This window comes from Papio anubis, chromosome 3 (genome assembly GCF_008728515.1).
Source record: "Papio anubis isolate 15944 chromosome 3, Panubis1.0, whole genome shotgun sequence".
In the NCBI taxonomy this organism is placed as follows: Eukaryota; Metazoa; Chordata; class Mammalia; order Primates; family Cercopithecidae; genus Papio; species Papio anubis.
Genome location: NC_044978.1, coordinates 93898931 through 93912100, shown reverse-complemented (window position 1 = coordinate 93912100; position 13170 = coordinate 93898931). Strand labels below are relative to the sequence as shown.

Sequence of the window (13170 nt, the reverse complement as noted above, 5' to 3'; positions counted from 1 at the left end):
TACTTTCCTAAATTCTACTTATCTTTGAGTATCCATTCAGTTCATGCCTTCTGAATTTTCCGAGCACTGAACCTATTCCACCTCCTTTGGGTAGGGTTTTCCCTCGTGACTTATCAATTAACACACATTCCAAGATGTGCAGAGGATGAACTAGTATGTTTGGAAGGCAACTGAGATGAGGATGGGAATAGAAAAGAGGTGGCCTCCCAAAATACTTTTAAAGCTGGTATGGTTACAAGCAGACATTGGGAAGCTGCTTCTTTTCCGGTATACAACTCAAACTAACTGTGTCCTGTCTCATTTTATAATCACTTCATATGAGTATAATATTCTTATCACAACAAGATCAGAAGATTCTTGAGGGCAAATATCTTGTCTACTTCTCTTCCCATAGCACTGAACATAGTGCCTCACACAAAGATAGAAGTTTATTTGATGTGTTCCTTTGCATTTTAACCACTTGGCTGAATCTCTAAGTTTTCTTTGCTAATTTTTCAAACAGTGTTTGTCCAAACTTTCGTCATACTAAAGAGCATGAAGATACACCCTGAAAATTTATAATTTGGCCTAAGCTTAATTATCCAACCACATTTCACACTATTCTGCTTTCTCCCTCACTAACTCTGCTCTTGCTCTACTGGTCTTCTCTCAGTATTTAAACACACAGGAATTCCTGCTTCAGAGCCTGTGCACTTGCTATTTCGTTTACCTAGAATGGACATGGCATGGTTAGCTGTTTCTCGTCACATAGGTCTCAGATCAAATGGTCATTCCACAGAGAGGTCTTACCAAAGTATCCTGCTCCCTTAAATCTGACCCAAATACTCTCTTGTTCAGTACTCTGTTTTCCTTTTTTATATTATTATTATTTTAAGACAGAGTCTCACTCTGTCACCCAGACTGGGTACAGTGGCGCAGTCTCTATTCACTGTAACATTTGCCTTCCGGGTTTAAGCAATCCTCCCGTCTCAGCCTCCCAAGTAGCTGGGACTACAGGCAAACACCAAAATGCCTGGCTAATTTTTATATTTTTTGTAGAGACAAGGTTTTGCCATGTTGCCCAGGCTGGTCTCAAACTCCTAGGCTCCAGTGATCTACCTGCCTCAGCGTCCCAAAGTGCTGGGATTACAGATATGAGTCACTGTTTTACTTTCTTTTTAGCACTTACTAGTAACTAAAAGTATCCTCTTACTATTTGTTTGTGTTTATTGCCTATCTTCTCATGTTAGAACCTAAGGTCCATGAGGGTAAGGAATTTTGTCTCATTCACATCAGTATCCCAAATGCCTAGATCAGTGCCTAAATGAACAGTTGTCACCCTGTGTGCTATCTTGAAAACAATTTGAGATAGATACACATGTCAATGTCCTTAACAGTAAATTGATTTCAGTGAAAAATGGCTCAGAGGTAGAGGCTACAGAGATGTTTTTAAAAAATAAACAGGGCCGGGCACAGTGGCTCACACCTGTAATTCCAGCCCTTTGAGAGGCTGAGGCGGGAGGATCACGGGGTCAGATCGAAATCATCCTGGCTAACACGGTGAAACCCCGTCTCTACTAAAAAAATACAAAAAGTTAGCCAGGCGTCGCGGCGGGCGCCTGTAGTCCCAGCTCTCAGGAGGCTGAGGCAGGAGAATGGCGTGAACCCAGGAGGCGGAGCTTGCAGTTAGCCGAGATCATACCACTGCACTCCAGGCTGGGCAACAGAGCAAGACTCCATCTCAAAAAAAAAAAATAAATAAATAAAAATAATAATAATAATAAACAGATCATTCGTTTAAATTTAATTCCATCCAATGAGATCACAGGTTAGAAGATGTACCAATGAGAAAAACTCAGTTCTTACAACAACTCTGTGAGATAGACATACTATAATAATCTCCGTTTTATGGATGAGGACACTGAGAGAAAAGGCTAGATAAAGACTTAAGTAGGTTGATTTGGCTGAAGTTGTAAAGCCAGTAGGTGACTAAACTGGAAATGAAAACCAGGCAGTTTGATTTCAGTCTGTGGTTATGGCCACTGTGCCTCATCTGCATTTAGGAGTGCAAAGTGTATTCACTTCAGTTCTCTCATGTATTTACCACGCAAATCTAGCATGATTACTTTACATATGCTTTTACAAATGGTTTAGAATAAACAATAATGGACTTGGGGTTGAGTTCCAGGGTATATTACTAATCAATATAACCCACAATCTAACTTCTTCATTCCTTAATCCCTGAATATGTAAAATGAAGGCTTGGTTGAGTCTTATTAAAGATAAACTAATATTTTATTAATTGTTTTGAAGTTATGAGAGCCCTGGGCATCATGATGCTGATAAATTTAACAAGAATATTGTTAGGAATATTTAATATCTTACCTGGACTTTATTCATCTCCAATTTGTTCTTCTCATTGGCACTCTGGTCTTGTTTGCTAGCTCCCTTTTTCTGAGGGCCTTTCCCAAAGAAGATGTAATTTACAAAGGCATACTCCAGCAGAGCCAGGAACACAAACACAAAGCAACCCATCAGATAAATATCAATCGCTTTGACATAAGGGATCTTTGGCAAGGTCTCCCTGAGGTGGGTGCTGATGGTTGTCATTGTAAGCACTGTCGTGATTCCTGTGAAAGAGAAAGACAACGCTTAGCTAAAGGCACCACTATTAAGTTCCTTTTTCAAGATTGAGAGGACAGATGCCATTTGCCATTTCCTTATTCATGCCCCTGAGTGATCACAGTAGCATGATAAACCACTGGGCAAAAAGGGCAGATATTTTGAAAGACAAGGCATTAGCCTCCCTACATAGTCCATTAATGAATCATAAAATAGAATGTGTAGTTAATGAAGGGTTGAAAACATGTTTTTTAATTGCACAAAATAAAAACAAAAGCAGATGGAAAAGCAGATCAAAATCCCATTGAAATCCTACTATTGAATGTCACTCACTTTATTACGTGACCACATTTTTCTTCTTCCTTTTCTCAGCATCTCATTCATTGTGCTCCTAAATTTGTCTTTGTGATACTAATCTCTATAGCATCCTCTACCAAATTGAAAGCTGCTGACCAGTTTGAGATCTACTTCATTCCATGAATCAACAGGACACCCAAATTACAAGGTCAGTATTGCATTTTAAAATAATTATGTGTAATTCATAGCAAAACATCACCAAAAGAGGAAACATGAGAAATGTCATAATTTGTATCAAGTGCTTGATTTATGTATATTTTACATTTACGATTATCTTGTTACTTTGATATTTCAAATATTATCTATTTTCTTGGTTCCAGAACCTAGCATGAATTAGTTCCGTGATGTCAGAAAACAACTTCTTAAAAGTTTGAACTTGGATTTGTTAAAGAAGTTTAAGACTATAGGCTCATAAAGGACAGATTGTGTTTTATTTACTTTATTAAATATAGCATTCTTAATAGTATAACGTTTGCTTAGCTGTATAACATATTTTGTGGTGATGATGGTGATGATGAAGTGATAACTGCGAAAAGCAAGAAGTGAAAAAGAAGTCAGAATCTAGCGTAGATATTTGTTCTGCATACTAATATACATTTGTATAGTGTTGTACATTTTTAAATAATCACAGTTATAAATTATCCTATATGGCTGTCATAACAGCCTGAAAATGATAAGAAGTGTATATTATTCTCATTTTATAACTGGGTAAACAGAAAATCTGAGATTAGTTATTTTGTTTTAGGCCACCCAGTGAGGGTCAAAAGAGCACAGAAATGTTACACAATAGCATTTAAAATAAGCAATGAGATGAAAAGGTAAAATCGAAAATTTGATAGAGGCTCTTAAAAATAAAGTCAGAAAGTATGGAATAGATAGTAAAGACAAAGGAAAACTTCCAAAGGGAATGGGAGGTAGCAAAATGAAATGAAGGAAAAAATAGTTTCGCATTCATTTGCCATTCAGATTATTCTAGATGTATATTCCCGGATTTGACTATTCAACTTTTAGAAGAACAGATAAAGCAGGAGGTCAGGACTGCCAGACAAAAAATTAAAGTGGTTCAGATCAGTAATAAATTCTAATGTGCTGGGCTGATATAAAATGCTATAATGAGTGGTCTTTCTTATTTCTTTAAAAAAATATTTAAATTTCACCTGATATAACTCTAGCTAATGTGCTTCACAGAAATGAATGAGTCACTTACAAATTCGCCAGTTGCATTTCTGCTTCTACTCCTTGTTTTACATTTTTATACAAAAAGTGTTAGTAAATGAATGCCATTTTAAATTACATGTTTTAAAATATCTCAAGTTTTACAGTCCAAAGAATAGCTTAAACAAGCACCTTTATATACTAACATCTCTAATATCTCTAATTAAAATAGTATTAGCTTTGAGGATAGAAGAGTAAAGAAAACCACAATTCATAAACTTACTAGTTATTATTCTCTGCTGTGGACACCATCCACTGTTTTTTTCTTAAGTGTAGCATATAGACATAACAATACTCATGTTCAAGTAATATATGCAGATACATACGTGTGATACTATTATTTGTTTGCTTTCTTTAATCTTAGGTTGTTCAAAGATTGATAAAGTGCTACAAACAAACACTTGACTTTGTGAGCTTTATGTATTCAGTCATTACAAGTAAGCTGTAGTGATGGCAATTAGTGTAGCTGTGAACAGGTATGCTGATCATCTAGTCCAGCTTAATAGTCTCCGAAATGAAGAGATGAAATGTTAGCTTAGCCAGAAATGTTATGTGTGTGAGTGTATGTGTGTGAGAGAGAATTTGTCCCAGAAAGAAATAACTGAAATGGCTGTAGGATCAGACAGTGACACAGACTCGCACATCCCCAGATTCACCAGACAGACCTTACACATCCTAACCTTCCAAGGAATGCTTTAAAGTCTCAAACATAGCCCATCAGCTTTCAGCAATTAATTAACCATGGCAGGATTAGTTCTAAATTTTGTTCCCCCAAGAAGGAAATCATTTTTATTCTGTCTTGACCACAGATTATTAATATAGCTGATGAATTATCTGTGCCTTATTCAAGTGTAATAAACTCCATTTAAAGGAGACTCGGCTTAATACGATTTAATTTTAGTTAGTATCCAAAGGATAGTATTTCTCAGCAATTGACAGCTTGTTGTTAGTCACATGGTTTAGCTTTCTCCAAATTCATTTGAAAATAGTGCATTGTGTATGTTCTTCACTGTTAAAAACAGGGATTAAAGAGGAAGTCATCCCAAAGTTAGTAAAAATTAGCATAATGAGAATTTAAAAATATATTCCATGAGACACTTAAGTAGTGCTAGATATAGTCCAAGATTTTTGTTTGTTTGTTTTGGTAAAATGCTAAAAAGACAGTACATTGTAGAATATTCATTGTAGACATGCTTACATTTAGATGTCTTATATTCAGGGACTCTTATGATGATCTAATTCTTTGGCTTGCTATAAAAGAGCCCTTCCCTCTAATTCCTGATATTGGTTATTTGTTTGAAAATAAAACCTGTTAGTTCTCTGCAGTGCTGAGAATGTATTACCTAGTGCGACTCTGGCTGCAGATGCATCATAGTTGATCCAAAAAGACACCCAGGACAGAATTGTAATCAGTGTAGAAGGCATGTAGGTTTGCAAAATGAAGTAACCAATGTTTCTCTTTAGACGAAAACTTAGTGACAGTCGTGGATATGCTCCTGAGTTGAGAAACAAAAGACAAGTAATCAGACCATCATTTGGTTGGAACCATCTTCTTCCTTTCACAGCACCTCTAGTACCTTTTGGGGGAAACAACCTCACCTGTTGTGAACTCCACCTTCTTAGACACCATCTTGTAGTCAACAATTGAAAATTGAGGAAGTTCGATTTTATTAACACCAGTTACTGCCCCCTCTCCTCCATTCCAGTAAAACTCTATGTCATCAGTGGTATAGCCATCTGAAACCAATAAACACAGCACGGTTAAATAAAGTTTAGGAAATCATTTTGAGTACCACCTGGGAGCTAGAGGAAAAATTCCCAGCAAAAAGGTGGTAAGGTGGCATTGCTTTAAATTAGGGTGGTATGCAGGTCTCATGTGGAGTGCTATTTCTGATGATTTGGTAGTAGCTGCATTGAAAGAATGGGTGCATCTGGCTTTAGTGGACTTAAGCTCTGGATCATTTAGTGATAGTCACCGATGCAATTTATTCTTATTGTATCTACCAATGTTCATTCCTTGGTTAAATTGGGGGATGGCTGAATTCTAGGTACCTGGACATGGCTTTGGCTATGTGCTACTTAACAACAACAATCGCACAGCAAGTAATAATAATTGAGCACATATTTGTTAAAAGGATAACAGGTAGTGCGAAGAGATGAAGTATAATGAAAGACTAAGTTTATATATAGCCATTACATGATTAAGACATTAAAAACTGCATATTTCTTTTAGAAAATTTGGCAAGCTTTTATTCATATCCTTTGATTGTAGCTAATATTATTATAGCTAATATATGGGTAAAAGTCTTAGGACTATATAAATTCTTGATAATGCTTTTATATCTTTATACTTATGAGAGTGCACTTTAGTTAATTTAAGGGGAATGTGTAGGGAACTGTAGATTGTAGTAAAAGGGTCTGTCCTCAGGCCTTCAGCATGAAGGCCCTACGCTGATGGCCTAATCTCTTCCTCTTCCCACTCTGCTCCCACTTGGCAGTGTTCTAGCTGGGTTATCATTATGTGTAAGAGTAACTTGCTGAGTTGATGGGTGCAGCACACCAACATGGCACATGTATACATAGGTCACAAACCTGCACGTTGTGCACATGTACCCTAGAACTTAAAGTATATGTAAAAAAGAGTAACTTGCATAAAAAGAATGTACGGATATATTTTAAAAATCTAAAAATAATTTAAGGCATATTTTACGACCACATTTTTCTCTACCAGCTAGAGACAAAGAAGATCTTTCTAAATTCATTTTCTATTTAGGTTCACCTCAAATAAAAAAGCATAAAATCTTTTTTCCACTAGAATTGCTGGGGCTAGTGTTTCAAAGGTAACCACATAAGCTCTTTGTAGTGGACATCATGCTGACCTACTTTTGATTAAAGCCAGTAATATCTTTTCAAGAGATAGAAAATAATATATTTGATATTTGGAAGTTGAATGCCAGGTGCCAAAGGGTCACCATCAACTTGTCCTTGCCAGAATGTAAGAAATTTTTAGCTATTCTTCCCCATTCCGCTTCCCGCTTTTAAAAAGGAAAACAAAACTATCTTAATTTTACTGCTTTAAACTGACTTCCAGATATAATCACCAGTGTTTGAAAGACTGAGACCCTCTTTACTATTGGACTTAGAATATTATCTACAGCGGACTAATTGGCATATTGGGGATTTTATCAAGTTTGGGTATGATTCTGTAAGACTGATTCTAAATATCTCTTTGAGAATTTGATTAAAACCTGCCAATAAAATCCACAGAAAAATATAGATAGATAGATAGATAGATAGATAGATAGATAGATAGATAGATAGGATTCGATGGCAATTTCAGGACATCATGGATCCCATTCATGGAGTTTAGAATACAAAACTCCTGTCTCAGCTGAAATGGTTAGTGGCAATATGACAGCTTAAATTCAACCCAGACTTCTTCCTTTCCAATTCCAATTCAACCATGATTTACCTCTCCTAAGCCCAGCAGGAAGTAGTATCTGGGGAATGTGAGTTCTCAGCCCTGCCTGGATCCAGTGGACAATGGCATCATGGGATTTTCTTTCCCCCCTCAGCCACTAGAGAGAACCTAGGGACTGGTGGCATGGAGTCCTTGGGTGGGGATTAGAACAGCGGTATCCAAGAAGATAGCTGGGTGAAGGGGCTGTTGGGCCTACTAAAGAAGGAAGCATATTACCACCTGTGTGATTGTCTGGAGGAACTCGTCATCTCAGTCCTTTAAGGGGATGTGGGAAAGTTAAAAAGGTGGGTTGAGAAATCACCATACTGTTTTCCATGGATATTGTGCTAATTTACATTGCTACCAACAGAGTATAAACGTTTCCATTTCACAACATCTGTTGTTTTTTGACTTTTTAAAAATGCAATTCGATTTAGCAATCCCACTGCTGGGTATCTACTCAAAGGAAAAGAAGTCATTATATATAAAAGACTGCATTCATATGTTTATCACAACACAATTTACAATTACAAAGACATGGAACCAACCTAAGTGCCCACCGACTGATGAATGCATAAGAAAAACGTGGCATATATATACACCATGGAATACTACTCAACCATAATGACGTGAACCCGGGAGGCGGAGCTTGCGGTGAGTGGAGAGCGCGCCACTGCACTCCAGCCTGGGCGACACAGGGAGACTCAGTCTCAAAAAAAAAAAAAATAATAATAATAATAATGTTTTTTGCAGCAACTTGGATGGAGCTGTGGAGGCCATTATCCTAGATGAAGTAACTCAGGAACAGAAAACCAAATATTGTATGTTCTCATTTATAAGTGAGAGCCAAGCTATGGGTAGGCAAAGGCATACACAGTGGTGTAAGGAATGTTGAAAGACTCAGAAGTGGGGAGGCTGGGAGGAGGGTAAGGGATTAAAAAAATCACCTATTAGGTACAATGTACACTATTTGGGTAATGGATACATCAATAACCCAGACTTCACCACTATATAATTCATCCATGTAAGTAAAAACCTCTAAAGTTACTGAAAAAGACAGAGAGAAGAAAAGGCAGGTTGGGTCACTGAATGAGAGACAGAGAGAGAGAGAGAGAGAGAGAGAGAGGAGACTACCTCCTGGTGCATCAACAGGGGATGACAACTTGGCTGGAGCTCACCATGCTTTCCATCTAGAACTTTGTTCCTTTTAAGGTGACCTGGCAGCTGGGTCCAAACCCCAAAGAATATGCAAGAAAAAATAACAATCCATATAAGAAACCCAGTAGCCCTAGAGAAGGAAAACAAGTGGAAAACTAGATTAGGTATCATCTAGTGAAAAGAACTGAGGAGGAAGCAAATAATAGCTTGAACTCTCCATTCCTCACTCTTGGTAAAAATATAGGAACACTTACAGATATCTGATTACAGCACAGGCAACTTTTTATTCTAAAACTCAATGTTTTGTTTTGTTTTGTTTTTTTAAATATACGAAATGTCTTAGATAAATTGAAGAAAAGATGGCCACCGATGAGGCCAGAATTTGTGGCTTGGAAGACAATTTTATAGATATTTGGAAAGCATGAAGAAACTATAAAAATTTTGAACGACTCATCTAGGAGATCTAATATATGAATAGTGGGCATTCCTGAAAGAAGGGCGTTATATAGACAAGGAGCCATAATAAACAAAAAGAAAACAGAAATTCCCCAGAGCTCACTAAATAAATTATTTTGCAGATTGGCAAGCTCACTATATCAGGTCATCCCAATGTCATTCCTAAACTCCAAGGGTGTAATAATAGTCTTACAATCTTCCAGACAGAAAGTACAAGGTGTTTTCAAAGGAAAAAGTATTGAACTTCTTATACTGGAAAGAACGCTGGAAAGAAAAGATTATAGAATGACATCCACAGAGCATCTAGAATATAGGCATAAAGGACAGCAACTCTGAGACCCAAAAGTACTACTCCCTGCCAAAATACACTTCTTTCCAGAGAAGATATACAAAGATTCAGAGGACATATCATTTAGGTACCTGCATGAGGAAACTTCTACGGAAGACTCTAATCAAACAGATGAATCAGGACAGATAACGGAATCCACCTTAGAAACAGAGGAACTGTAAAGAATCATGACTAATCAATTCCATGCAAATTAATTTGAAAATGTGGATGAAATGGGTAATTTTCTCAGAAGAAAGCATTTTTTTAAAGCCCAAATAGGAGGCACAGAAAATCAAAACAGCTCGATTTTATCCCTACAAACAAACAGATATTTAAGAACTGATAATTCTATTGCTACTTAAACAGCTCCAAAGCATAGGCTAAGAATGAAAATTTCTAAATTATTTTCATAAAGTAAGCAGAACATATTAGCAAACAAAATCCAGCAGTACTTTAAATAATAAAGCATAATCAATATGGTTTATTCTAAGTTTAATATTAGAAAATCTAGTAATGTACTTCATTATAATAACAAATCTAAGGAGAAAAAAAACCATATGATTATTTATACAGATACTAAAATGGCATTTGATAACTTTCAACACCAGTTCTCTCTTTTAACAAAGCAAACAACATTATTCAATAAATATGAGAAAGAGCCAGGCTCCGTGGCTCTCGCCTGTAATCTCAGCACTTTGGGAGGCCAAGGTGGGCGGATCACGAGGTCAGGAGATGGAGACCATCCTACCTAACATGGTGAAACCCTGTCTCTACTAAAAATACAAAAAATTAGCCGGGCGTGGTGGTGGGCGTCTATAGTCCCAGCTACTGGGGAGGCTGAGGCAGGAGAATGGCGTGAACCCAGGAGGCGGAGCTTGCAGTGAGCCGAGATAGCACCACGGCACTCCAGCTGGGGTGACAGAGCGAGACTCCGTCTCAAAAACAAACAAACAAACAAACAAACAAACAAACAAAAATTTAGCAGGGCATGGTGGAGGGCGCTTATAATCCCAGCTACTCGGGAGGCTGAGGCAGGAGAATCACTTATACTCGGCAGGCGGAGGTTGCAGTGAGCGGAGATCATGCCACTGCACTGCACTCCAGTCTGCGTGACAGTGCGAGACTCCGTCTCTCTCTCTCTCTCTCTGTCTCTCTCTCTCTCTCTGTCTCTCTCTCCCTCTCACTCTGTGTGTGTGTGTGTGTGTGTGTGAGAGAGAGAGAGAGAGAAGATATTTCCTTAATATGGGAAGATATCTCTTTCCTGGTCCCAAACCAGCATCATGTTTAGTGTGGAAACAGAAAACATTCCCATGACAGTTACGGAGAAGATGAGCGTGTCTACTACCATTGTTAATATTTAACATTGTTCTGGAAATACTAACCAATACATTAGACAACAGAAAGAAAGTTGAGGTACAGAGTTGGAAAGCTGCTGGTTAAACTATCAGGATTTGCAAATTATGCAATTGAATATTCAGTAAACCCCAAATAATTAACTGAAGAGCTATTACAAACAATAAGAATTTGGTAGGGTAATGGGGTATAAAATTACTATACAGAAATTGATAACTTTAATATATAAAATGATAACTTATAACATAATAGATGAAAAGGACCACTTAAAAATACAGACAAAATTATCCAGTAATAAATTTGGTCAGAAATATGCAAAACACATATGAAGCAACATTTAAAATAAATTTAAGGCACGAAAGAAGCCTTGAACAAATAAAAGGCATAGCATATTTTTGAAAGGAAAACTCAACATCGTAAGTTTCACAATTTAATATGATTGCCTCATAATGCTGATAGGATTTTTGTTTTGGGAACTAGACTAGACTGAATTGAAAGTTAAAATAAACCCAAGAAAACTCTGAAAAAATAGTAGAAATAGGCTGGGTGTGTTGGCTCACGCCTGTAATCCTAGCACTTTGGGAGGCCGAGGTGGGTAGATCACTTGAGATTAGGAGTTTGAAATCAGCCTGGCCAATATGGTGAAACCCTGTCTCTACTAAAAATACAAAAAAAGTTAGCTGGGTGTGGTGGCAGATACCTGTAATCCCAGTTACTCAGGAGGCTGGGGGAGGAGAATCGCTTGAACCTGGGAGGCGGAGGTTGCAGTGAGCCAAGATTGCACCACTGCACTGCAGCCGGGGCAATAGAGTGAGACTGTCTCAAAAAAGAAAAATAAAAAAGTAGAAATAAGGGGCAACTAGCTCTACCAGGTAGTAAAACATTATACAACCTCAATAATTACAGCAGTGTGATCCCAGTGCTGGACTTGAAAGAAAGATCAGTGGGTTACAATAAAAAATTCAGAACTAGTGCCAAATACATAGGAAAATTTAGAATATGATAAAAGTGGTACCTCAAATTATTGGGAAAAAGATAGTTTAAGAAATCATGCTGGCTGAGGAATTACTTGAAACAGCAGTTTGGACCCCTATTTCATGTCATAAACTATTGTAAATCTCAAATAAATTGTAGATCTATCTAGAATATATAACTACGTTTATCCTACAAGAAAACATGGGAGAATTATTTTATACTACTGACATGGATGAGGCCTAAGTCTAACAAAGAATTCATAAATCATAAAAATTTAAAACATTCAGCTACATTAAAAAAGTGTGGCAACAAAAATCTATAAACAGAATCAAAAGCAAATAAGAGACAAAAAATAATTGCAGTTCATATTTACGACAAGGATTAATGTTCTTAATATATAAAAAAACTTCTACAAACAAAAAAAAAATGACAAAAAACTTAATGAGAGTATAGTAAAAGAATATGAATGGAGAATTCATTGAAAAATAAAAATGCTCAAACTCAATTATAATCAGAGAAATGCAAATTAAAATTAAAACTGTATCAAGATACTCCCTTTTGACTTATAACTTGGAAAAAATCCACAAAGCGATAACATATTTCGCTCTGCATGTGGCGATGGAGCTACTCTCATGTTGCTGATGAGGATGTAATTTGTTATAATCCAAATGGAATGCAGTTTGCTTCACCTATCAAAAGTATTAATGTATATACCCTTTCACCAAGCAACTCTTATTTTAAGAAATCATTGCTGAGGAATTACTGGAAAAAGTAGTTTGGATCACTCTTTCATGCCATGAACTATTGTAAATCTTAAATAAATTATAGATCTGTCTAGAGAATATAACTATAAAAATTTCTAGAAATTAATCATTAAAGAAATTTCTAGAAATTTCCTTCTAGAAATTTGTTTTATAGACTGAATTGCACAATTGTGAAGAATGTGCATACAGGATTATTCATTAAAATACTGTTGTAATAGCAAAATATTTGAAACAACATAAATGTCCCCTGATATGGTTTGGGTCAGTGTTCCCACCCAAATCTCATCTTGAATTGTACTCCCATAATTCCTTCATGTTGGGAGGGACCTGGTGGGAGATAACCAAATAACGGGGGTGGTTTCCCCCATACTGTTCTCCTGACAGTGAGTAAGTCTCATGAGATCTGATGGTTTGATAAGGGGAAACCCATTTGACTTGGCTCTCATTCTCTCTCTCTTCATCTGCTGCCATCCATGTAAGATGTGACTTGCTCCTCCTTGCCT

General features: G+C 36.8%; 1 protein-coding gene across 2 annotated transcripts in view; it reads right to left on the bottom strand.

Annotated features, from left to right (window-relative positions):
• GABRB1 (gamma-aminobutyric acid type A receptor beta1 subunit) overlaps positions 1 to 13170 on the bottom strand; it is a 417769-nt gene that overhangs the window by 32519 nt on the left and 372080 nt on the right. For both annotated transcript variants that reach the window (XM_017958684.3, XM_003898650.5), the window contains exons 6-8: positions 5773 to 5910; positions 5517 to 5669; positions 2365 to 2609 (exon numbers count right to left, since the gene is read on the bottom strand). In XM_017958684.3, the coding sequence (XP_017814173.1) occupies positions 2365 to 2609; positions 5517 to 5669; positions 5773 to 5910 (536 nt within the window). The remainder of the gene's footprint in view (positions 1 to 2364; positions 2610 to 5516; positions 5670 to 5772; positions 5911 to 13170) is intronic.